The sequence below is a fragment of the Canis lupus genome, chromosome 13 (assembly GCF_048164855.1).
Source record: "Canis lupus baileyi chromosome 13, mCanLup2.hap1, whole genome shotgun sequence".
Lineage (NCBI taxonomy): Eukaryota > Metazoa > Chordata > Mammalia > Carnivora > Canidae > Canis > Canis lupus.
Genome location: NC_132850.1, coordinates 36,242,342 through 36,269,812, shown reverse-complemented (window position 1 = coordinate 36,269,812; position 27,471 = coordinate 36,242,342). Strand labels below are relative to the sequence as shown.

General features: G+C 40.0%; 1 protein-coding gene across 1 annotated transcript; it reads left to right on the top strand.

Annotated features, from left to right (window-relative positions):
• The first annotated feature begins 1,813 nt into the window (after positions 1-1,813).
• On the top strand, positions 1,814-26,389 carry NDUFA12 (NADH:ubiquinone oxidoreductase subunit A12). The gene is made up of 4 exons (XM_072773121.1): positions 1,814-2,015; positions 3,102-3,184; positions 6,078-6,165; positions 26,111-26,389. The coding sequence occupies exons 1-4, from the start codon at positions 1,930-1,932 to the stop codon at positions 26,289-26,291; spliced, it is 438 nt and encodes a 145-aa protein (XP_072629222.1). The 5' UTR covers positions 1,814-1,929; the 3' UTR covers positions 26,292-26,389.
• Positions 26,390-27,471: the final 1,082 nt, after the last annotated feature.

Here is a 27,471-nt window from a genome sequence, read left to right as displayed (position 1 = left end):
ACATGAATATATATGTGTGTGTGTGCGTGTGTGTGTACAGTGTTGTCAAAGAGCTTAATCCTCATCTTCTATGTTGGGAAGTCAGATAATATCTAAAATTAGTGTAATTTAGCAAGATGTTAGTGAATACCAAGATAAGCAGCTAAAGGGTTGAAACAATTCCCTGCCTGATTTTGGGAGTTAGAAATCAGATCAGGATGCAGAACTAATATGATTCTTTTGACCAGGTACATATGTTCCATGTATTAAATTTTTTTAAAAATGGGTGAGCTAAACAGCAAATTAGATTGCTTAGAGCAGAATTAAGGTTTTGTGCAATATTTTTGTTCACATGAGCAGGGCAATATTACCTGAATGGATTCTGCTTATGCCTTTAGGTTTCTTTGGCTCTATAATAATAATCCTAGTATCAAGTTAATGACAAGCATCAGAACAGGGTACTGTGACAAAAGAGCAACAAGAGATCAAGAAAGAGTCCTTGAAATCAAATATAATAATGTTTTATTTTGCTTTTTTAAATAATTTATTTATTCATGAGAGACAGAGAGAGAGGCAGAGGCACAGGCAAAGGGAGAAGCAGGCTCCAGGCAGGGAGCCCGAAATGGGACTTGATCCCGGGTCTCCAAGATCAGGCCCTGGGCTGAAGGCACTAAAGCGCTGAGCCACCAGGGCTGCCCTATAATAATGTTGAAATGGAAATAAAATCTACCAAGACTGTACGGACTATAGGGCAGCCCCGGTGGCACAGTGGTTTAGCGCTGCCTTCCGCCCAGGGCATACACCTGAATGATTAGGATGTTGTGTTTTTTGCCACAAAAGAAAAAAAAAAAAGATGCCAGGAAACCAATTTGTAATTTTAAACACCTAAAAGAGAGAATCAAGCACCTATCTCGCCTTTCCTATATGAACTATCAGAAACCAGATAGTTGAGGGGAACTCTTTACAAAAGAATTGTGGCTAATGAAAAAATGAAATTATTAGGCAATGCTCACCACTGTCTGCCAAAAATCACAAAAAGTGAAACAGACACTGTGTATGCTTTCTGATGGAAAGATACCATCACCTATAACCTATATACCTAACAACATAAAAAATAAACACAAATCTGGTCCAGCACCTAGGTGTAATCACAGATACAGGCGAGAGGGGGGATAGAGGAACACAGGGACACAGTCAACAAAACCCAGACTATGGAACACTCTACTGGAGAAACTGCCTGTTTTTTCATCAAATAAACTGGAAGGACAAAAAAAAAGTAAGGAAGGGAAAAAAGGGGAATACAAGTTTTAAAGCATATTATGTATAATCATAAAATACCTCCTGGAATATTAGAATACTATTTAGTATCCTCTATTATTTAAAATTTTTAAGTGAATATGCACGATTTAATTGTCTAAGAAAATTTTAAGTCTTTAAATTCTGAATTTTAACTTTGCAACTAAATCCTTGAGAGCAGATAGTAACCTAACGCCTTTCGATACCTGCTCCTCGATCCCTACACTAGTGTATCGAATGTATTTAATGTCATTCGTGCTCTACAAGGAAGTCGAAATTTAGTCGTTTCTAAAGACTCTTGGCGCTAGGAAGGATTTCTGAAGTAGTCTGAGCAGATCATTTTAGGCGAGGAAACCGAGGTTCCCAAAGGAGCAACCTCCACCGGTGAAGGCCTAGGCTAGGCGAGCTCTCCAGCACCAGCCCGGCACCCTAGCACAGCCCCTGAAAACTGTTTAGTTTCCCGCGCCTTCGTTTCCCATGGAAACCAGCCGAGCGTCCCTCCGCCGCTCCGCGCATGCGTAGAGCCATCCCCCGCGGATCTGGCGCGCATGCGCGAGCAGGAACTTTTTGTGGCCGGCACGGCGCTGCCGCGGGTTGGCTTCCGCCCGGTGCGTTTTGAGCGTCGCGCGGGGGAGGCTGGGCCTACGGGGCAAGATGGAGCTCCTGCAGGTCCTGAAACGGGGGCTGCAGCAGGTCAGCGGCCACGGCGGCCTCCGCGGCTATCTACGCGTTTTCTTCAGGTAGGCGGCCGGAGCCCTGCGCTTGCCCCCGGGAGTGTGCGTGAGTCCGTGGAAGGAGGCCCGGGCCGCGTCCCCTGGGAGAACTCGCAGGTCTTGTCAAGGACAGTCGGCCGTCAGTCTCCGCGCTGCTTCCCCAGGCCGAGGCGTGCGTCCAGGAGTCTCCCTGAGGCAGGATCGGAGCCAGCTGTGGAGACTGGAAGAGTCGAGGGCGCGTGGGTGCGGCAGCCCTGCCCGGCCTCCCGGACCGCAGCGCGCGTGGCCCCACACTCTGACCTTGGCAAAGTGTGTGCCTTCGTGGCCTCCAGCTGCCTCCTCCTCCTCCGGCCGGTAAACAGTTGGCCGAGATGATGGTCAGGGTCCCGCCTAGTCCTGACATCGGTTCAGGTGGAGGAGCAGCAGCGGCCGCTCCTCCAGAGACCCAGAGCCGAGTGAAAGCCCGGAGACGTTCGGATCCTTTGAAGATGAACTACTTCGGGCTCCTGATTCCTTGAGGGTTTCTGCTAACCGCAGTGCCTCTTGGCCTTGGAGTAATAGATCAAAGTAGTCTCGTAATTTGAAGATATTGCATCTCTATACTTAGTGTAATTTTAGGACTGTGAGTGGAGTCGATCTGTCCTTTCTATCTTTCTCTGTATCTGCGTGGTCCTGGGGGCGACCTGAGCGGGGGATCCTAGAGCTCTTCCTTGAAAGCTGGCTCTTTAGCAGTGGGTGGCTTGATCCTGGAGATGAAGGCTAGACGTGCACAACTGCTGACTCGCCCCAGGTCTTATTTTACTAGTCGATGCAGCAGCCTTTGTTATACTCAACTCTTTTAAATTTGTGGGGTTTTTAAAAAATAATTTATTTATTCATGAGAAACACAGAGAGAGAGAGAGAGAGGCAGAGACACAGGCAGAGGGAGAAGCAGGCTCCATGCAAGGAGCCCGACGTGGGACTCCATCCCAGGTCTCCGTGGTCACGCCCCGGGCTGAAGGGGGCGCTAAACCGCTGAGCCACCCGGGCTGCTCATAAATTTGTGTTTTGGACAAAGGATCATACTAAATTCTCTCTCTCTCTCTCTCTCTCTCTCTCTTTGGATATTCACAGGACGAATGATGTGAGGGTTGGTACCTTAGTGGGGGAAGACAAATATGGAAACAAATATTATGAAGACAACAAGCAGTTTTTTGGTGAGTACAGTATTTTTTAGTAAATAATGAGAGTGAGATTGAGCCTTGATTTAACTCTTTTGTTCCATAATGTACAAGGAGCTTCTTCAGTGACTATATAACCAACATACATTTTTTTTAATTTCATGGGATTATGTTATGCATATTATTTGTAAATGGAAATATTTTTACTTAAAACTCATGGGCCATTTTTCCATAATGGTAAATTGGATGTATCTACAGCATTCTTCTTTGTTTGGAGTTTTGTTGGTGTTTTTTTTTTTATTTTAAAAAAAGTTAGTTTCTTTTTAATAACAACGTAGTATTCCACTGTATGGAAGAAATCATTCCTTTTTCAAGTACTTCACTATTGATAGACATTTGGATTACCTTCAGCCTTATGCTATTAGAAACAATGTTGCAGGGAGGCCTGGGTGGCTGGGAGGTGTAGCGTCTGCCTTTGGCTCAGGGCATGATCTGGGATTGAGTCCTGCACCTGGCTCCTTGCGGGAAGCCTGCTTCTCCCACTGCCTGTGTCTCTCTTGTGTTTCTCACGAATAAATAAATAAAATGAAAGAAAGAAAGAGAGAGAGAAAGAGAAAGAAAGAAAGAAAGAAAGAAAGAAAGAAAGAAAGAAAGAAAGAAAGAAAGAAAGAAAGAAAAGAAAGAAAAGAAAGAAAAGAAAAGAAAAGAAAAGAAAAGAAAGAGAAAAGAAAAGAAAGAAAGAAAAAGCTGCAGTGACTTGCTTGTAACTACATCTATATTCATTTAAGTATTGTAAGAATAAATTTCTGGAAGTGGAATTCCTGAGTGTAAAAAGTACATTTAGGGGTGCCTGGGTGGCTCAGTGGTTGAGCGTCTGCCTTTGGCTCAGAGTGTGATACTGGGGTCCTGGGATCGAGTCCCACATCGAGCTCCCTTTGGGGAGCCTGCTTCTCCCTCTGCCTGTGTCTCTGCCTCTCTGTGTGTCTCTCATGAATAAATAAATTAAATCTTTAAAAAATATATATATTTAAAATTTTGATAAATGTTTATTGTGAGATTGTTAAGGCCCATTTTTATCATCATGACCTAATTCTGTGAAACCTTTTCCAAGGTTTTCTCCTCTGCCTTCACATTTCCCTGCCTAATTGGATTATAGTTTACTTGTAGTTGCTTATTCTCAAGATTGGTTTCTCTAATAAAAGAAGCAAATCTTGATTTTGTTTTTTCCCTTCAAAAATCTTTATAGTTTCCATTTGGTCTAGGACTTGGAAGAAGGCTTCAGGGTGGTTAAGAAGCTGCTGAGGGGCTGCAGGGAGAGGCTCTGGCAAATGCCTTAACACCAGAGGGGTCCCAGAGGGGGCCCTCAAAGGCACCTGTGCTCCAGAAGATTCTAGTTGTGCTTGAAAATCTGTATTTCCTTTACTAGATAAGGCCATATTTAATTAGCATTAGTTGATATTTACTTAGGAAAACTTTGAGGGCACCTGGGTGGCTCAGTGGTTAAGCTTCTGCCTTTGGCTCCAGTTGTGATCCCAGGATCCTGAGATAGAGCCCTGCATCAGGCTCCCCACAGGAAGCCTACTTCTCCCTCTGCCTATGTCTTTGCCTCTCTCATGAATAAATAAATAAAATCTTTAAAAAAAAAAAAACAACTCTGTAAAGTAAATGCAGATTACTTTTTGTTTATTGGCTTAAAATCCATTATAGAGATGAATTCAGTATTTTCTAATTGGGGGTCGTAGGGGCAGTAAGGAAGGAGTGGAAAGAATTAATATTTATTGAGCACTTTTTTGACCAGTGCTAAACTAGATGTATGTGTGTGATATTAAATTTTCATAGCAACCTGAATATGTAGTATGTATAGTCCTCCACCTTTTTTTTTTTTTTTTTAAGATTTTATTTTTAAGTAATCTCTACACCCAGCATGGTGTAGAGATTACAACCCTGAGATTAAAAGTCTCATGCTCTACCAGCTGAATCAGCCAGGCACCCCTATATTCACCCACTTTTAATAGACATAGAAACTGAGGCTCATAAAATTTGCCTAAAGTCCATTGATAATAAGTAACAGAGTCTTGATTAGAATCCAGGTCTCTCCTCAACTTAAGGACCCAATAGAAACAGTCGTGTAAATTGTAGCTAGGCCCCTAACTATTCCACAGAAATTTGTTAAATAAAGAACGCTGCCATACTATTTTGATGACATGAACTGTCCTACTTATATAACCATTGTTTATAATGTTTATTTATTATATATGATCATCAATTTCCAAAAGGATCTCTGATGGTCATTTAAAAATATTTATATGGAAGCATATAATTTGAGTATGATTGCTTGTGAAAACATTTCTTCTGCCCCAGTCTCAGGAAGAGCTTTTTCTCTCCTACATACCCTGAACAGCTGGGAACACATCCCCCTACTCTCCTCTACTCCGTTCACAGAAGAACAGGGGGGAAGCAAGAGTTCTCCACCCACAGAATGAGTCTCAGCCCTAGTGTAGGGATTTTGCTCTTACAGCTGCCAGGCTATTGATAAAAGCATACCATACACTTCCTGAGACTTGCCTCCACTAATATATCCAGGGTGCTATTCCTCTAACATTTCTCTCTTTTTTTAAAAATTTTTTTAATTGGAGTTCAATTTGCCAACATACAGCATAACACCCAGTGCTCATCCCACCAAGTGCCCCCCTCAGTGCCTATCACCCAGGCACCCCAACCCCCCGCCCACCTCCCCTTCCACTACCCCTTGTTCATTTTCCAGAGTTAGGTGATTCTAACATTTCTCTTCTGTAAGAACACAAAAACGTCTTTTATTAATAGAAAATAGTTGTCTTTGATATGCAATTATGCTTTTTGTTTGTTTTCGTTTTTGTTAAGGTTGTCTTTATTTCCTCACATCTTTATAAATGTTGATCTTTCCATCCAGGTCGTCACCGATGGGTTATATATACTACTGAAATGAATGGCAAAAACACATTTTGGGATGTGGATGGAAGCATGGTGCCCCCTGAATGGTAAACTAAGTCAACATTCTATTTTATTTGGCTTGGCAGTATTTATTTCATTACACAGATATTTATTGAATATCTATTTATAAAAGTCAGTGGTGTTCTGAAAGCATCTGTCCCAGGTATGGTGACTGTAATAAACAACCCTAAAACTTTGTGTCTTAAAGCAACAAGTAGTTATCTCTTATAGTTTTTAAGGGTTCAGGCAAGACACAGTCAGGATAGCTTATCTGTGCTTCACAATGTCAGGTAGAAGACTCAAATGCTGGATATCAGAATCATCTGAAGACTTACTCATTATCTGGCAGTTGGTGCTGGCTGTCAGCTGGGGACATAGCTGAGGCATTGGGTTGGAATACCCTCAGGTCACCTGGGCTTCCTCAGGCAAGTGCTCTAAGAGAAAGCACTTGGCAGAGCCCTATTGTCTTAACTGACTTAGTCATGGAAATCATCCAGTATCATTTCTGCATTCCGTTGGTGGAGGAAATTAGAAAACTCTGCCCAAGTTTAATGAAAGAACATTCCTATCTCTCTCTTTTTTTTTCTTTTTTAAGATTTTTTATTTATTTATTCATAAGAGACCCAGAGAGAGAGAGGCAGAGACACAGGCAGAGGGAGAAGCAGGCTCCGTGCAGGGAGCCTGACATGGAACTCCATCACACCCTAGGCTGCAGGCAGTGCTAAATCACTGAGCCACCCGGGCTGCCCCGATTCCTATCTCTTAATGGAGACATGTCAACATCACATTATATGGTGGTGTATGTAATGGTGTGCCTGTCTTTGGGGAAAAACAGTATGCCACATTACCACCTGGCTGTGGGTGAAGGGAAAGCCAAAAAGAATTGTGACTCTGAATATTTGGCAGTTTGACTTTGGGCGAGTTCTTTAACCTTTCTGGATCTTAGTTTTCTCATCTGTAAAATGAGAGCCCTCAAATTCCTTAGGTCTCCAAAAACTATAATTTTATAGTATACCTATCTTGACATAGAATTCTAAATGCTTTTATTTGAATTATCAAATTTTATATAAAATATTTCAAAGCCAAGTACTTATAATCTATATCATAGATTGCTAAGATAATGACATTTGTTTAATACACCATTAAACTTTAGATAATCTGTTATAGTCAGTCTAGAAAATTTCACCAAAAACTAAAAATAAGTGTATTAGGTTAACTGTGACATTTTATTTTACTTGAATTTAATCATCAGAAACCGTTTCAGGCTCTATTCACTTCCATTCCAAGACATACCTTGGAAGTCCAGGCATGTAACATAAGTGAGTGAAGTACAGTGTGAGACTGTAGGGAGTAGTGGGGATCTAAAGGACCGAAAAGCACACTCTCTGTAAGAGGGAAGCAGTGCTATTCATCACTCCCCAGTTCCATCAGCTGAGAATCCAGCCAACAGTCTCTAGATAGGATTTTTCAAGAGAAAGTAGAAATGCATATTTCATTGTGAGATTTGTTTTTTAAATGTTAATTTAAAATATTTGTCAATTTAAATACAGCCCAATCCAGTAGAACTTTTTCTGATGATAGAAATATTCTGTTTGTGCTGTCCAGAAAGGTAGCCCAGGACACTGTGAAATGTGGCTACTGTGACTAAGGAAGTGAATTTTTAATTTAATTTAAATAGGCTACTTGATTGGACAGAATAGTTTTTTAAAAATATATTGTGAACTAAGCAAAAACACAGTTGTCCGATTTCATCTACAACCAGTTTGAACCTCTCGTGTACTATTTGGAGTAATTAACTTTGACGCTTGTCAGTGATGTCATTTGAAGACCATGATACAGGTATACCTGTACCCATATAAGACGGTAAACTTAATAAATGTTGGGTGTGTTGACTGCTCCACCAACTGGCCACTCCCCTGTCTTCCTCTCCTCAGGCCTCCCTATTCCCTGAGACACAATATTGAAATTAAGCCAATTAATAACCCGCCAAAGGCCTCTAAGTATTCAAGTGAAAGGAAGAGTTGTGCATCTATCATTTTAAATCACAAGCTAAAAATGATAAAGCTTAGTGAGGTAGGCATATCGAAAGCCAAGATAGGCTGAAAGCTAGGCCTCATGTATCAAACAATTAGCTAAGTTGTGAATGCAAAGGAAAAGTTCTTGAAGGAAATTAAAAGTGCTACTCCAGTGAACACAAGAATGATAAGAAAGTGAAACAGCTTTATTGCTGATATGGAGAAAGTTTTAGTGTTCTGGCTAGATCAAACCAACCACAACATTCCCTAAGCCAAAGCTTAATCCAGAGCAAGGTCCTAACTCTGCAATTCTATGAAGGCTGAGAGAGGTGAGGAAGCTGCAGAAGAAAAGTGAAGCTAGCAGAATTTTGCTCATAAAGTTTTAAGTAAAGAAGCTCTCTCCATAACATAAAAGTGCAAGGTGAAGCATCAAGTGCTGATTTAGATGCTGCAGCAAGTTATCTGGAAGACCTAACTAAGATAATTAGTAAAGATGGCTACACTAAACAGATTTTCAATGTATAAGAAATAGCCTTTTATTGGAAGAGATGCTATAGGCTTTCATAGCTAAAGAGAACCCAGTGCCTGGCTTTGAAGTTTCCTAAGGATAGACTGGCTCTCTTATTAGGGGCTAATGCAGCTGATGATTTTCAGTTGAAGCCTGTATTCATTCACTGTTCAGAAAATCCTGTGGCCCTTAAGAATTATGATAAATCTACCTGTATTCTATTAGTAGAACAACAAAGCCTGGGTAATAGCACATCTGTTTACAACATAGTTACTAAATATTTAAGCCCACCGTTGAGACCTACTCCTCAGAAAAAAAGATGCCTTTCAAAATATTACTGCTTTCTCAAAATACACTTGGTCACCCAGGATCTCTGATGGAGATGGACAGTGAGATTCATGTTGTTTCATGCCTGCCAACACAGCATCTGTTCTCCAGCCCACATATCAGGCATGATTTTGATTTTCAGGTCTTTTTAAAGAAATACGTTGCATAAGGCTATAGCTACCATAGGTAGTGATTCCTCTGATGGATCTGGGCAGAGTAGATTGAAAACCTTCTCAAAAGGATTCATCTTTCTGGATGCCATTAATATTTGTGATTTCATGGGAAAGGTTCAAAATATCAACATTGGCAGGAATTTGGAAGAAGTTGATTCCAACCTATTGATTATGGATGGTTTTGAGGATTCAAGACGGTGGATAAAGTAACCATGGAAGTAAATGTAGAAATAGCAACAGAACTAGAATTAGAAGTGGAGCCTGAAGATGTGACTGAATTACTGAAATCTCATGATTAAACTTGAACAGATGAGGAGTTATTTCTTATGAATGAGCAAACAAAGAAGTTTCTTGATATGGAATCTACTCTGGTGGAGATGCTGTGAAGATGTTGAAATTACAGCAAAGGATTTAGAATATTACATAAACTTGGTTGATAAAGCAGTGGCAAGTTTAAGAGGATTGACTCTAATTTTGAAAGTAGTTTTACTCTGGGTAAATGCTGTCAAACAGTATCACATGCTATAGAGAAATCATTTGTGAAAGGAAGAGTCAAATCAGTGTGACAGACTTCATTGCTGTCTTATTTTAAGAAATTGCCACAGCCATCCCACTATCAGCAGCCTTCAACTTTGAGGCAAGACCCTCCACCGGCAAAAAATTAAAACTCCCTAAAAACTAAAAAAACAAACCTCCCTAATAGTTCAGATGATGGTTAGTATTTTTAGCAATAAAGTATTTTTAAATCAAGGCATATGTTGGTTTTATTTTTTTTAGACATACTGCTGTTGCACACTTAATAGGCTACAGCATAATCATAACTTTTACATATACTGGAAAACTGAAAAACTCCTTTGACTTGCTTTATTGCAATATTTGCATTATTGTATTGGTCTGGAACCAAACCTACGATTTCTCTGAGGTATGCCTGTCTTGGATTATGTCTTTGTAATAAAACTCATGGGCTCTTAACATGAGAACGCAGTAGTGATTCTGCATTTGAGGCTGGATTTTGTATTCTTTTTATTTTTTAAAATTTATTTATTTGAGAGAATGTGCACACACAAGCAGGGGGGAGGGGAAGAGGGAGAAGGAGAGAGAGAAATTGAAGCAGACTTCACGCTGAGCATGGAGCCTGACTCATGGCTCTATACCATGACTCTGAGATCATGACCTGAGCCGAAATTAAGAGTCAAATAAATGCTTAACCGACTGAGTCATCCAGGTGCCTCTGCTTTTTTCAATGGGCAGTAACAGTCTGTGGTTCTGTTAAGGTTTGAGAGACTGATTTTAGATGAGCTATTTTCTCTGAAGGGCCATTTTATATGTCAGGGGCACTGTTTGAGTCCCAGGTCTTAGTGTGGGATTTGACTTTAGGAGGCAAGGTGTCCTAGTTATTTGTTTAATTGATTTTTTCGGGGCAAGATTGGTCTTTGGAGGATACAGAAGGTCAGTGGGCGGTCTTGTTCAGATCTCAGATGGATTGAGATCTATCTCCTCAAAGGACTCGTCTTTAAATTGGTGCTCATGGTCTGTATTTTGGGTGACTGTGATGTGGGGGCGGGAGGGAATTGATTTAAGTTATGTGATGGAACATTTAAAATTATAAAGTAGTAAAAATTATGAGAAGATAAAAATACTATTCAGCCAAGCAAGTTCTTTTATATGACCTGAGATCACTTGGAAAAGAGGTTGAAAGCTGTAGAAAATAACATCACTCCAGCAGGAGCCTGAGGGCAGTTGAGGATATAAAGCTGAATTTCTTTGTGGAGAGAATCTTCCTAAGGGCTGCATACTTTTCATGACCCTTGTTTGTAAGGGAAGCTTAAAGGCTTATGATGTAGGGAGAAGTGCTGTTGGACAAATTCAGCTGTTTGTTTCTCATAACCCCCTTTGTTGAGTGTAATACACTGTGGAATTCTAACTTTGTGGATTCTTACCTTTGATCCATGAATAAATTTGAAGTTGGGTTGATGTATCTTTAATTAGAGAGCCAGGTATTATCTTACATATAAAGTAGTGAATAGCAAACCCAATTTATCATCATTACTCATTCAAATAACTGTTTATTGCATACCTACCAGGTGCCAAGAAATGTTGTAGGCACTGATAGTATAACAAAGTTCTTGCTCTGATTGCGGGGAAGGCAGAAAAACAAATGCATTCCATGTTTTAGGCAGTGATAAATGCAAGGGAGATAACACGAAGCTGGCATTCATAAAGGGATGAAGAGTAATGGGAAGATCTGGTGGCTGTTTTATTTGGAGGTTAGGAAATGCTTCCTTGAGGAAATGATGTTTGGAAATGGGAGGGAGCAAGCCGGAGAAGAGGGAGGTGGTGGGAAGAGCTCCAGGCAGCAGGAACCACAGCGCAAAACCCTGTATGTTGAGATTTATTTGCTTGCCTTCAAAGAACAGCAACATGGCCAGTTTGGCTGGAATGGAACGAATGAAAGGAAGATTGTAGATAATGAGGTAGGAGAGACAGCTAGTGCCTAGATTATGCAGATGTGGTAAGCCATGGTTTTTTGGCTTTTTTTCTAAATTTCTTTGAAAGTCACTGGAAGGTAAAGCAGGATGTGATCTGTTTTACAATTTTTTAAAATTGGGAACAGTCCTACTGAACTTTCTGAAAAGTTACAAGTATTTGAGTCATTTCAAAGTAAGTTGCCAAAGGGATGACCTGAATACTCAAAAGTGTGTGATTCCTACAAACAAGGATATTCTGTGTAACCACAGTTTAACTCTCAAAGTCAGGAAATTCACAATGGCATACCACTACTGTCTAATCTTCAGACCCCATTTCATTTCATCAGTTGTGCCAACAAGGTCTTTCATAGCCAGAAGATCTAATCGCGCATTTCAGATGGATCTTACTCTGTCTAGTCTCCCTCTAGATTTGTTCCTTAGCTTTTCCTTTATTTTCATGACCTTTACAGTTTTGAAAATTACAGGCGGTTACAGAAAGTCGTCCAGTGGGGGTCCGTCGATCTCATCTTATGACTAGATGCAGGCTATGTATCTTTGGCAGGAATGTCACAGAAACAACGTCATGTTCTTGTTGCATTCTGTTAGGTGGCACCCTATTTTGACTTGTCCCATTACTGATGATAAGTTCTCTCACTTGAATAATTCAAGTTTTGAATTAAAGTTTTGGTGATTCTGTCTGGTTTTTCCTTTCTAAAGTTTTCCCTTTGCAGTTAATTAGCATTTTGTGTCGAGGTACTTTGAAGTTATATAAGTATCCCATTACTTCTCAGACTTTCAGTCTACCCATTTTATGTCAGTATGAACTCCTGCTTTAATAATGGGTTATAATTCATTACTGCACTTGTTCCATTTATGTATGTATGTATGTTAATGTGTGTGTGTGTTTATTTATTTATTTTCCCAGTCCGCCTATTTTGCTTTATCACCCTATCTCCCTCTCACTGGCAACTATCAGTTTGTTCTCTGTATTTATAAGTCTGCTTCTGCTTTTTACTTTTTTTTTTATGTTTTGTATGTTATTTGTGAAATCTTATGGTATTTGTTGTTCTCAGTCTGACTTAGTTCACTTAGCACAATACCCTCTAGTCCAGTCATGTTGTCACAGATGGTAAGATCCTGGTCTTATATAACTAATACTCCACTGTATATATATCACATCTTTATCCATTCATCTGTGGGCAGGGGGGAGGGGTACTTGAATTGCTTCCATGTCTTAGCTATTGCAAATAATGCTGCAGTTAACATAGGGGTGCATGTACTTTTTGAATTAGTGTTTTCATTTTCTTTCCAGTAGTGGAATTGCTACATCATTTAGTAATTCTGTTTTTAATTTCTTTTGTTGTTGTTTTGTTTTAAAGATCTTATTCATTTATTTGACAGCATGCATGCACACAAGCAGGGGGCTTGGCAGGCAGAGGGAGCGGGAGAAGCCTGACGTGGGGCTCCATCACAAGGTCCTGGGATCATGACCTAAGCTGAAGGCAGACGCTTCACCACTTAACCACCACCCAGGTGCCCCTCTATTTTTAATTTCTTGAGGAACGTCCATACTGTTTTCCACCACAGTTGCACCAATTTCATTCCCACCAATAACATATAAGGATTCCTTTTTCTCTACATCCTCACCAGCACTTGTTATTTCTCATCTTTTTGTTGCTAGCCATTCTGACAGCTATAAGGTGATATCTCGTTGTGGTTTTGATTTGCAATTCCCTGGTGATTCGTGATGCTGGGCATCTTCTCATGTATTTGTTGACCATCCTTATGTCTTTGGAAAAGTATCAGTTCAGGTCCTCTGCCCATGTTTTAATCAGATTGTTTGGGGTCTTTTGGTGTCGAGCTGTGCAGATTCTTTATATATTTTGGATATTAATCCCTTATTGGATATATCATTTGCAAATATATTCTCCCATTCTCTAGGTTGCCTTTTTGTTTTCTTGATGATTTCATTTGCTGTGCAAAAGCTTTTCATTTTGGTGTAGTCTCAATAGTTTATTTTTGCTTTTATTCCCCTCGTCTGAAGGGACACATCCATAAATATGTTGGTAAGAGCAATGTCCAAAAAAATTACTGCGTGTGATTTACATTTTAAAAGCATCTCTGTCGGGCAGCATGGGTGGCTCAGCGGTTTAGTGCCTTCAGCCCAGGGCCTGGTCCTGGAGTCCCGGGATCAAGTCCCATGTCGGGCTCCCTGCCTGGAGCCTGCTTCTCCCTCTGCCTGTGTCTCTGCCTCTCTCTCTCTCTGTCTCTCATGAATAAATGAATAAAATCTTTAAATAAGTAAATAAATATATACATACATGCATGCATGCATCTCTGTCATTGCTGTGAAGAATGAGGAAGGGCACAGTGAAAACAGGCTAATCACTTAGAAAACTATTATATGTAGTTGTATGAGCTGTTGGAGGCTGGACTAAGGTGCTGGTGATGCAGGTTGTGTTTTAGGACTGTTTCAGTTATCCATTATTCTATAACAGATTATCCTAAATTTAGCTTAAGACAATAAACAGTATCTCACAATTTCTGTGGATAAGGAATTGGTGCAATTTAGCTAGATACCTCTGGTTTAGGACCTTTCACAAGGCTACACTCAATATACTGTTTGGGGTGCAGTCATCTCAGGGTCTAATCTGGGAAGGATCCATGGCCAAATTCATTGACATGAACTGTAGGCAGACCTCCAAGATTTGCTTCTGTGCTCTCTCCTGTGGGCCTTTCCACAAGGCCATCTTTGGATGTGGCTTCCTGAGAGCAAGTAAAGAGATCACCTGAGATGGAAGACACAGCCTTGTGTGTAAGTAGTTTTCTTTTCTGTTTTTTTGTTTTGTTTTGTTTTGTTTTGTTTTGTTTTGTTTTGTTTTTTAACATTTAAGAGAGAGAACAGAGGAGGAGCAGAGTAAGAGTGAGAGAATCCTCAAGCAGACTGTGCTGAGTGTGGAGTCCAATGCAGAGCGATCCCAGAACCTTGAGATGACACCTTTTTTTTTTTTTTTTAATGCATTTACCATTTTTATTTCGCTGTGCAGAAACATACATTTCACCATGGGCTGGGTGAAACCAAGAGCTAGACCCCTCAACCAACTGAGGTGCCCAGGTGCCTGTCTTTTTTTTTTTTTTTTTTAATTGAAGTATAGTTAGCACAATACATATTAGGCCAGTCTTTCTAAAACCTAATCTCAGAAGTGACATCCTACATTTATGTTGTATTTTAGTTATTAGAAGTGAGCCAGTAAATACAGCCCACACTCATGGAGAAAGGATGAAAGGGGATAAAAACTTTAATCTTTTCCTTCCTCATTAGGGAAAAACTCTGTTCTTCCCTGCTATGTGTTTCTCTTGTGAGTCTCCTTTACTACTTATACAAAACTCTTCACTCTGACACTTCTGGTCACCAAGCTTTAGAAATTTTCCCCTACAACAAGTAAATCTCTAACACCAGCTGGATGTCCTACAGTTTAACTCATTCTTGACACTGTCTTCCTGGAGATAGCGTCAGATCCCACAGGTAAGGTTTCAGCCCCACAACACTGCGCTACTTTACCTCTTGTCCAGATGCCACTCATAAACCCAGATTGTCACCTGTGCTTCTGATCAGCCAGCTATAGATTGATCTGGAAGGGGTGAGGCAGAAAATTCCTAGCTTTTGATCATGGCTTGGTCTTTCTGGTGACTAACCTCATTCAGGACCATCTAGGAGCCTAGTCACAGTCACCTTGTTAGAACAAAAGCTACTCTTGACTGCTCTTATTAGGAATTTATAAGGGAAAAAAAAATAAAATTAAATTTAAAAAAAAAAAGGAATTTATAAGGGTTTTAGGAGACCTGTGTCAGGGCAACTATATACAAATACTGTCTTATATCACTTTTGATTGTCCTTAATTTTATCTTTTTTTTTTTTTTAATTTTTATTTATTTATGATAGAGAGAGAGAGAGAGGCAGAGACACAGGCAGAGGGAGAAGCAGACCCGGGAGCCTGACGTGGGATTCGATCCCGGGTCTTCAGGATCGCGCCCTAGGCCAAAGGCAGGCGCCAAACCACTGCACCACCCAGGGATCCCTTATCTTTCTTTTAAACTAATTGCTGCCGTCCGGATAGTAATGCATAAAAGTCTTTATTTTCTTTTTTTTTTTTTCATATTTATGCTAGTTAGCTTTTGTATAGAATCAGTGACTGATAAACCAAGTGAGTAATTAGTATCTACATGCAATTTGACAAGATTAAATGTTGAGAGTAAATTGGTGAAAAGTTTAGGCTCTTCTATGCATAATAGTATAAAATTACTGTTTCTGCTTTTATCAGGAGAAACAAAGATGCTTTTTTGTGAAGTGTTGGGACCTGAAATCTTTTAAATCCAGTTATAACAAGCAAATAGGGCTTGCCTAGATTTTTCTCTACCATGTATATACTTTTTTCCCACTTGGTGGCACCTTATGTTCATTTCTAAGTAACGTCTTTTCTCCTTCAGTGTATTAGAGTCTGTATCTCCTTATTGATTTTCTTGATAATGATTTTTCTTATTAGGATTAATGATTAAGTTACTGAAATAATATGTAAAAACATTCTTTTAAAAATAATAGCATATGTTGAAAATTTCCATTTTTTAACAAAATAATTTTTTCTTAAAGATTTTTCCAGGGCCATGGTGAAATTAAATGTTTTGCTCTTGTGAGAATTCCTTTTCCTTGTGGTCAGCTTTTTTTCAGTTAGTATATGATATTTTAAATGCCTTGTAGTAAAGTAGGGTGCAAGTTGGGGGGATTGCTTGGGGTAGTAGGAATCAAGGATGCTTCATAGGTTTGGGACTTGAGAGGTTGGATAGATGGTGGTACCATTCATTGAGATGGGAAGACTGGGAGAAAGGTAGGATAGGGAGTGGATAATTCAGTTAGAAGCCTCTTTTTTGGAAGTAGTCAGTTTGAGATAACTGTCAGAGAAGAAATATGTCAAGTGAACAGCCGGTATGTAAATCTGAAGCTTAGGACAAAGATCGGGCTAGCAAAGAAGAAAAGTAGCTAGCAAGGTTAAAAGGAAAGGAAGAGAGAATAGCACTTCAACAAGATGAGAAGGCTAGCTGTATTAATTGTTGCTGAGAGATTTCATAGAATAAGGACAGAAAAGTGTTCATGTGATTTGGCAATATGAACTTCATTGAATCTAAATGGAGAGTCTGTTCTTAAGAATTTGAGAGTTCGGGGATCCCTGGGTGGCGCAGTGGTTTAGCGCCTGCCTTTGGCCCAGGGCACGATCCTGGAGACCTGGGATCGAATCCCACGTCGGGCCTGGGATCGAATCCCACGTCGGGCCCCCGGTGCATGGAGCCTGCTTCTCCCTCTGCCTATGTCTCTGCCTCTCTCTCTCTCTCTCTCTCTCTCTCTCTCTCTCTGTGTGTGACTATCATAAATAAATAAATAAATAGATAGATAGATAGATAGATAGATAGATAGATAGATAGATAGATAGATAGTTAGTTAGTTAGTTCATGGGGTGCCTTGGTGGCTCAGTTGGTTGAGCTTCTGACTCTTGATTTTGGCTCAGGTCATGATCTCAGGGTGTGGCTCCATGCTCTTCAGGGCAGATACCTGCTTGAGGAGTCTCTCCCTGTCCATCTGCCCATCCCACCACCTGCATGCTCGATACTCATTTGCTTTCTCTCAAATAAATAAGTCTTTTTTTTTTTTTTCTTCAGTGAGATCAAGGGCACCTGGGTGGCTTGGTTGAGTGCCCAGCTCTTCATCTGGTCTTGTTCTCAGGGTCATAGGTCAAGCCTCATGTAGGGCTCCATCCAGGGTGCCCAGCCTAGTTAAAAAAAAAAAAAAAAAATGTGAGAGATCAGAAAAGTTTAAAGAATCTGGTATGGGGAAGGATAATCTGCATAGCCCTGTAAGAGACCACCACTGTCAATACTTGGCATATTTCCTTTAGTCTTTTAATAATTTTTTAGGTAGTAGTTGTGTTCATAATCATATTCAGGGTTTTCCCTGAATTTTCCATGTAATGGAAATTACAATTTCCATGCAATTTTCCGTGTAATGAATCATTACAATCACTCCTAATTTTTTTTCTGATTATAAAAATGTACAAGTGTTATAGAGAACCTGGAAAATCCAAAGATATGTGAGGTAAAAACAAAAACGCTAATTCCTTGGCCCAGAAACAAGCACTGTTAACATTTCATTCATTAATTGAATGTATATTTGAGGATCTGCTTTTGAATAGAGAAGGAATATTTTGAAAGGGTCACAGTGTGGAGAATAGATTGTAATTTATTAATCATAACCTTTTTAGAAGATTTATGATTATAAGTAACTATATATAGGTATGTGTGTGTGTATATATATATACATATATCATTATTATATATAATATTCTGTTTGCTATCTCCTTCTTCTCAATAAGTCACAGACATTTCCCCTAGTCCACTAAATATTCTACTTGTCAGTTTGAGGTTTTTAGTGTCTGAGACGCATTTGATGTATAAAGGATTAATGGGAATTTGGCTTTAAAATTAATAGGCTGTTTATTACAGCTGCAATTTTTATTATCACAAATTTTTTTTAGTTTTCATTTTAATTCCAGTTAACATGCCTTGTTATGAGTTTCAGGTATACAATATAGTGATTCAGCTCTTACATACATCACCCAGTGCTCACCACAAATGCACTCCTTAATCCTCATCGCCTATTTCACCCATCCCCCACACCTCCTCTCTGGTAACCATCAGATTGTTCTCTATTATTGAGAGTTACAGCTGCAATTTTTAAAACCTAGTTGTTCTTAAGCCTTGAGGTCCAGTTTATAAATAGGATAACAAGATTAGTAAATTGAACATTTTTGCATTAAAATAAAGAACAATTATTTCCTCTTGTTTGATGAATGTTTGATAAACTCTAATGGAAAGGATTAAAATCTCGTAAACAATTGTCTCCATTTGCAAGTTTAGGTAATTACATTCCTTTCAACATTTTAGGTCACATTTATAAATGCAGTGTATTTTATTTTTTTTGATGTCTTCAAATGTCCAATGCAGATAAACAGACCTCTCAAGCAGAATGTTCGTAAGCCCTTAGATGACTCATGTTTAGCCAAGCCAGAAACTGAAGAGTCATCCTCACAAGTCTTTCTAATATCCAGTCTATCAGCAGGTTTTTTTGTGCTTACTTTCCAAATATGTCCTACATCGATCATGACCTCTATCAGTATTATTCTTGTCTAAGTCACAGTTCTCTCTTTCATGAAACTTTTTTTTTTAAGATTTTATTTATTTATTCATCAGAGAGACACAGAGAGAGAGAGGCAGAGACACAGGCAGAGGGAGAAGCAGGCTCCATGCAGGGAGCCCAATGTGGGACTTGATCCCAGGACTCCAGGATCACACCCTGAGCCAAACGCAGACACTCAACGGATGAGCCATCCAGGCCAGGCGTCCTGGGTTTTGTTGTTGTTTTTAACTTTAACTTTTTATTTCTTTGCTGAGAAAGAGAATCTTAAGCAAGCTCAATCTCACAACCCTGAGCTCATAACCTGAGCCAAAACCTCATCATTTAATCTTATTTGCAGAGTTTTAAGACATAGACATTTCTGTTTTGTTTTTTTTTTTTAATTTTCTTTATTTATTCATGAGAGATGCAGAGAGAAACAGAGGCAGAGACACAGGTAGAGGGAGAAGCAGGCTTCACGCAGGGAGCCTGATGGGGGACTCGATCCCAGGACTCCAGGATCGCACCCTGGGCCGAAGGCAGGCTCCAAACTGCTGAGCAACCAAGGATCCCCCATTTCTGTTTTTATGTAATAGAATTACACTTTTTTTCTTTATGGCTTTTTGGATTTAATATTAATCTTAGAAGTGATTCTTCAGGGCAGCCCAGGTGGCTCAGCTTTTTAGCACTGCCTTCAGCCCAGGGTGTGATCCTGGAGTCCTGGGATCAAGTCCCACGTCGGGCTCCCTGCATGGAGCCTGCTTCTCCCTCTGCCTGTGTCTCTGCCTCTCTCTCTGTGTCTCTCATGAATAAATAAATAAAATCTTTAAAAAAAAAAAAAAAGAAATGATTCTTCATGTGGTGCCTGGGTGGTTCAGTTCAGTCAAAAGCATCTGCCTTTGGCTGATCCAGGGTCCTCAGATAGACTCCCTGCTCCGCAGAGGGTCTACTTCTCCCTCTCCCTCTATCCCTCACTTGGCTTGTGCTCTCTCTCTCTATCCTTCACTCTCTCTCTCGAATAACATTTTTTTTTAAAAAGAAATGTTTCTTCACATTCTATAAATATCACTATATATTATGAATATAAATATTCCCTCATGTTGTATCTGAGCATTATTAATCTGTCTGGAATCTATTTTGATATATAGCTTAGGAAATCTAACTTGATTTTTTTTCAACAAAATTAAACATCTAGCATAATTTGTTGATAAATACTTAGTTTCCCCAGTAATTTGATATGCCATTGCCATTCTTACCTTATATATAGTCTGTTTGGGGACCTTTATTCTGTCTTATTATTGTACTTTTTTTTTTTTTTTTTTTTTTATGATAGAGAGAGAGAGAGAGGCAGAGACACAGGCAGAGGGAGAAGCAGGCTCCATGCACCGGGAGCCCAACGTGGGATTCGATCCCAGGTCTTCCTGATCACGCCCTGGGCCAAAGGCAGGCGCCAAACCGCTGTGCCACCCAGGGATCCCTGTACTTTTTTTTTAACTAGTTTTTTTTACCATTCTGTTTTGAGCCTTTAATATCTGGTAATGCCAGCCTTCCTGATGTGAGTTTTCAAAATTTTCTTGGGTAGACTTTTAGCTGATCCTTAGAATTATAATTGTCCAACCCTACTAGGACTTTGATTCAGATTGTATTTAATTAAATACAGTTAATTACAGTTACTGAGCCAGCAATATTTGAGTTGGCTGTCTTACAATGAACTATTTTTGTTTTTTAAACATTAAATTTATCATTCCCATCCTGGGGTTAGATGGATCTAAGGATTTTGGCAGATACTTAAATGCTATCATAATCCTAATCCAGTTTCATCTCTTGATTATAATTTAAGTTTCTTGGCTAAATGGTTCTTTTCAACCATTGGGAAGTTTTGTTCACACCTCAGCTTTGTGGCATATGTGCTGTGGGATCTTGGGAAAGTCATTTCAATTCTGTTTACTCAGTTTTAAAATTTGAAATAGGGATCCCTGGGTGGCGCAGCGGTTTGGCGCCTGCCTTTGGCCCAGGGCGCGATCCTGGAGACCCGGGATCGAATCCCACATCAGGCTTCCAGTGCATGGAGCCTGCTTCTCCCTCTGCCTGTGTCTCTGCCTCTCTCTCTCTCTGTGACTATCATAAATAAATAAAAATAAAAAAAACATATTAAAATTTGAAATACCTACATTAGTATTAAATAAGTGACTTGAATGGTATGTATGGGTATGTTTCATAAACTAAAGTAGGACAAATAATCATTTTAGTGTGATGTATATTTTTACCTCAAAAAGCAATCATGTTTTTCTTTAGTCTTTCATATGATTTTTTAAAATAATTTTTATTTATTTTTTTAAGTAAACTCTATACCCAACATGGGGCTTGAACTCAGAACTCTGAGATCAAGAGTTGTATGCTCCACCGACTGAGCCAGCCAGGCACCCCTCCTACCCATTTCTTGAAAAATTGAAAAAATTCTTTGGAATTTCTATGCCCAATGATGTTAACTAGAAACACTGCAACATGAACATTATGATCAGAAGCCAGCCTTGATTCCCAAAATTAATAATTTATATTATCCAAGAAGAAGAAAGATACAAAACTGCCTAGATTTTTGTTGTTAAATTTGCTGCTATCAGGATGCCTGGATGGCTCAGCAGTTGATTATCTGCCTTCGGCTCAGGGCATGATCTGAGGTCCAGGGATCGAGTCCCGCATTGGGCTCCCTGTGAGGAGCCTGCTTCTCCCTCTGCCTATGTCTCTGCCTCTCTCTCTCTCTCTCTCTCTCTCTCTGTGCCTCTCGCAAATAAATAAGTAAAACCTTTTTTTTTTTTTTTTTTTTAAGATTTTTACTTATTCGAGAGAGAGAGAGAGAGAGAGAGAGGCAGAGACACAGGCAGAGCGAGAAGCAGGCTCCACGCAGGGAGCCCGATGCAGGACTCGATCCTGGGGCTCCAGGATCACACCTCGGGCAGAAGGCATCGCCAAACCGTTGAGCCTCCTGGGCTGCCCCAATATGTAATATCTTAAAAAAAAAAAAAAAAAAAAAAAATTGCTGCTATCTGGTAAGATTTTATTGCCGGAAAATTTTCTGAGAGGGAAAATTAAACTTTCCTTGTTATTAACATTTTTTAAATTAAATCTTTATTTGAAAAATACTATCTTAAAATTATAATGCTGTTTCTATTTGAATAGGAGCAATTGTAGCTCCAATTAAATAACAGTAGCTAAAACAAAAACAGATAAATCAAAATAACTTTAAAGAAGAAAACACATACAGATGTGCCATGGTTGTAGGTGTTCAGGATCTGACTGCTGTGAGCTGAGTCAGATGTGCAGGTGACTCCAGGTCCTGGAGCCTCAGAGCTCCCTCCTCCTTCCTGAGGGGACTGATGCTATAACGGATCCCCTGACACTTCTGGGTCTCTGGGCTGCAGATGGACAACGGGAGTAAAAGGACCACTTGGGAAAGTCTGGAAGTTGGACCTCATATTGTCCAACATTTGCCTGTTGTGATCATTTTTCTTGTCTTAGCTTCTTGAGTTTTCTCCCAATCAACACAACTGCTATATAGCTTTCTTGGGCTCTTTTCTCATGGAAGAGGAACTCCTTTCGATAGTAGGAAGTGTTTCTCTCCAGTTCTTTGGCCGTGTGTTCTGCCACCTTGTAGAGGTTGTGAATCTGATATGTGGAGTTTATGTTTCTGCACACTTTGGGAAGTTTCTTCTTTATTTCTAAGTATTATGTTTCCTCCTAAGATAATTTTCCCTGAAGTTGCATGACATGTTCTTAATGTAATTTGAAGCTTCAGCTGCTTAATCTCACTTTCAAGCTGTGAATTTCCATGCTGCAAAGATGCTTCCTCAGTTTGGAGATTTGTTTGTCCTGTAAGCTCTTAATTCATTTGCTTTTCTTCCCACGATTTTCTGGCTATTTATTGATTTTCCTCTTCAGGACTTTGAAAGGATCCATTGAAGTCTGCATCATCAGTGACACACTTCAACTTCTGCCCGATACACGGGGTCATTGCCATTTTCTGCTTCGCTCTTTTGCTCAGCTTCCCAGTTCACATGATACAAGTGTGACCTCTAAGGAAATAAGGGAAGGGGATGGTCTTTAGGTTTTCAGCCATTAATATTAATTGGCTAACTTTATCTTTCAGTTCCTGTTCTATTCATGAGTTCAACTGCTCCAGCCCTTTTTTTCTCCTGCTGCTTTTCCTGGACTCTGCATCCATCTCAGTTTCTTGGTGGAGCAGTTCTTGGCTTTCTGGAAAATTAGTATTTTTATTCAAATCATCCATTTTCTTCTGAAACTGTTCTTCATCCTCTGATGTCTTTTTTTCCCTTAGATTTTATTTACTTAAGGAACGAGCACAAGCAGATGGAGAAGCAGAAAGGGAGGGAAAAGGAGGGGAAAGAATCTCAAGCATACTATGCGCTGAGCATTGAGCCTGGCACAGGGCCCAATTCCAGGGCCCTGAGATCATGACCTGAGTTGAAGGCAGGTGGTTATCTGACTGAGCCACCCAGGTACCCCAAAGATTTTTATTTTTGTTTGTTTTTGATTGAAGCATAATTGACATATTATATTAGTTTCAGGTGTGTAACAATGATTTGAGATTTATATACATTATGAAATGCTCAGCACACCCATCTGTGATCATACAAGGTTATTACAGTGTTATTGATTATATATTTCCTATGCTGTATTTTACATCCCTGTGATTTACTTATTTTATAACTGGAAGTCTGTACCTCTTAATCCCCTTCACCTGTTTCACCCATTTGCCCCACTCCTCCCCATTGCCAAACACAAGTTTGTTCTCTGCATATATGTCTGTTTCTGGGTTTTTTTGGTTTCTGGATCCCACATATAAGTGAAATTATACGGTATTTGTCTTTCTCTGACTTACTTCCCTTAGCATAATACATTCTGGTTCCATCCATTTTGTTACAAATGGCAAGATGTCATTCCTTTTTTATGGTTGAGTAATATTCCATTGTTTATATTCATTTATTGATGGACACTTAAGTTCCCTCCATATCTTGACTATTATAAATAATAATGCAGCAAGGAACATAGAGTCGTATATGTCTTTTTCAGTTAGTGTAGCTGAACAGGCACATATAAGATTTGGACTCTTGATTTCTTAAATATCATTTTAAATTTTAAGAGTCTTGACAGCAATTATTCTAATACATTTTCCTTTTATTTTAATAGAATAAATTAATTACTTAACCTGCCTCCACAAGGTAAAAGTTAAATATCTCTGCTTACATAAAGCCCCTTGGTAAGTAACAACCTTCGTTTTGACAGCTAATCCCTCCTTTGAGTGACTAGTGGAGCCTGTCTCACTGCCAGCATCTCAGAGGTTCAGAGCTTGTGTTCATAGTCACAGTTTATTGGTCCACATCACTTTCACTAGTCCCCAATTAATGCTGGAGAATATAAGACGCCAGCCTAGGGGTGCCTGCGTGGCTCAGTCAGTTAAGCTTCTGCCTTCCGCTCAGGTCATGGTCTTGGGGTCCTGGGATCAAGCCCTGCAGGAGGCACCCTACTCAGTGAGGAGTCTGCTTCTCCTTCTCCCTCTCCCCCACCCCCTTGCTCATGCTTACTCTCTCTCTCACTCTCAAATAAATAAAATCTTAAAAAAATAATAAAAAATAAATAAAAAGGATTTTACTTTAGGAAGTACCTATTTAAAAAAAAAAAAAAAAAAAAAAGACACCAGCCCAGTGTGTAGAGACATCATTTTTTATTATGCTAGCTGATCATGGTATATCTTTAGAAACAAATAGAGCAACAGTAATAGTAATTTATCTCCTCTCTTAGGAGAGGCTAATTGGTTTTGGCCAATTACCTCTCTATACCTATCAGTTACTGCTAGCAAATATTCTTAAATAGCATCACAAACTTTTTTTTTTTTTAAAGATTTTATTTATTTATTCATGAGAGACAGAGAGAGAAAGGCACAGACACAGGCAGAGGAAGAAGCAGGCTCCATTCCATGCAGGGAGCCCGATGTGGAACTCAATACCGGGTCTCCAGGACCATGCCTGGGCTGAAGGCGGCGCTAAACTGCTGAGCCACCCGGGCTGCCCATAACCTTTTCTCATTAGCTTTAGTTTTAGTTATTTTACTGAAACCTCCTCCACTTGCCCTTTTCTGTATAGCTGAAAAATCTCTTTTTTTCCCTTGGAGCCACATTTCTCTGCTTGTTCCCACCCATTACTCCCTTTTCCCTTAACATCATCCTGTCTTTGAGCTCCCAGCCTTGGGAGATCTGGTGTGAGTTCTCTACTTCCTGTGCCATATAAATTCAGAGTGGCTTCCTGCTCAGTTCTACTCTTTGTCCCTTGGACTTTATTCCTTCTTTCTCTGCCGTTAGTAGCAGCATCACTGGTCTCTTTCCTTTCTACTCCAGGCATCCAGCTTCCTTTGAAATTAAATTGTTAAACACTTAAAACTGAAATACTTGTGAATTTTCGGCTGTGATTTAATGTTTTTAATATAATAAATCGTATGTCCTGTAACACCTGCTCTTAAACTTGAATTTAAGATGCACACAGAGACCTTTTCTTCAGCAGGAGCCTTGTTGAATTTTAAGCTAAAGCTCCATCACCAGAGCAGCCTGAGCAAACTGAAATCCCAGAGCAGCCTCTAGCATCTAATAGCAATAGTGTATTCATCAGTTTGGAAATACCTTTTTACATCTAAAATTAGGGTACATATTATAATCAATAGTAGTGTGAGTTAGTTGGTAGCATTTTTTCCTTACAGATACATAAACTAATGTGCATCTTAAAATTGCTAGTGTCCTCCATATGATGAGATACAGTAACAGTAAAAGCATAGCTAACGTTTTGTTGTGTACCTACTGTACACAGGAATTTTTCTAGGGGCATTTAATCCTTACATCATCCTTGGGAAGTCAGGATGCTCAAATGAAAAAGCTAAGGCAGGGATCCCTGGGTGGCGCAGCAGTTTGGCGCCTGCCTTTGGCCCAGGGCGCGATCCTGGAGACCCGGGATCGAATCCCACATCGGGCTCCCTGCATGGAGCCTGCTTCTCCCTCTGCCTGTGTCTCTGCGCCTCTCTCTCTCTCTCTGTGACTATCATAAATAAATAAAAATTTAAAAAAAATGAAAAAGCTAAGGCATATAGCAGTTCAGCTAGCAAGTGAGGGGAGCTGAGATTTGAGCTCAAGCCACCAGTATAGCCCCAGAGCTTCCCGCTCAGTGCTCCTCCCACCACACCACCCTGCGTCTTTGTAACTGTCTTTCTCTTCCTCTTAAAGGCATCGTTGGCTTCACTGTATGACCGATGATCCTCCAACAGTAAAACCACCTGTTGCTCGTAAATTCATCTGGACAAACCATAAGTTCAATGTGAGTGGCACTCCAGAACAATATGTACCTTATTCTACCACAAGAAAGAAGATTCAAGAGTGGGTCCCACCTGCAACACCTTACAAGTAAAGACAATGGAAAACAGTTTGAAATGTGAAATATGGGGATCTTCAGGCAATTGCACTTTTACTGCTTCCTATTAATTTGATTAAAATTGTTTGATTAAACAGTGTCTTTTGTGCTTTTTTTGCCCATACCTTTATCGTTCATGAACTGCAAAATAGAAGCTTCCAAACGTGAGTGATTGAAGTACACTTCTGTTGGGTGGTTCCTGGTCTACCCCCTTGCCACTGTGTCATGTCTGTGCTTCATGATCTCACCTCACATAGCTGATCCGCAGGGGAAGACCTAAAGCTGAGCTGAGCTGACAGATTTTCTTGTGGGAAACTGAAAGGTGAATGGAGGGCGACAGAGGCTAAGAGTCACCAGAACTGGATGGCTTTTATGGCAGCTCTCTAGAGAGGAGGTCAGCAGAGATTTCCTATTTCCTGAATTTGGGTTCTTTCATAGTTTATTTGGACCTGTGAACTATCCCAGGATCCATCCCAATGTATTCTTACTTCCTTGAGCTAACCAAGGTCATTGATTTTGTTGTCGTTGTTGCTTACAAACAAAGGAATTTTAATACCCAGATTGGTTCCAGAGAATGGGTTATAGGCAAAAGACCTTCAGGGAGAGGTGGGCTCTCCGGAATTGATTGTATCTGGATGGGGTGAAAGGCAGTGCAACGCCCCTCTGTATTCTGGATGGAAAGCTAGCAGCTTCAGTGATCAGCTTTTCAGGCTCTATTGCCTTTAGTCAACCAGTTTCCATGAGCCCCTGAGCAGGTGGCCTTTGGGTACTGTTTAGCAGCCACCTTAGAACAATTAATGGTATTGGGGGAAATACGCCAGGATTATGGAACCACATGGTTGCTTTTAAGAGCACTGGATAATTTACAGGAGAAAATGAACCTCAATTCCCAAATCTCAACTCAAGACATTGAGTAAAACTCAGGACTTTGCTACTTTGCTAACCTCCTCAGGTTTCTTATATGAAAGTTAAGGGATAGTGGAGCACCTGGGTGGCTCAGTGGTTGAGTATCTGCCTTTGGCTCAGGTCAGGATCCTGGGATCAAGTCCTTTCTCCTTCTGCCTATGTCTCTGCCTCTCTGTGCCTCTCATGAATAAACAAAATCTTGAAAAAAAAAAAAAAGAAGCCTCGGTGGCTCAGCGGTTTAGCGCCGCCTTCAGCCCAGGGTGTGGTCCTG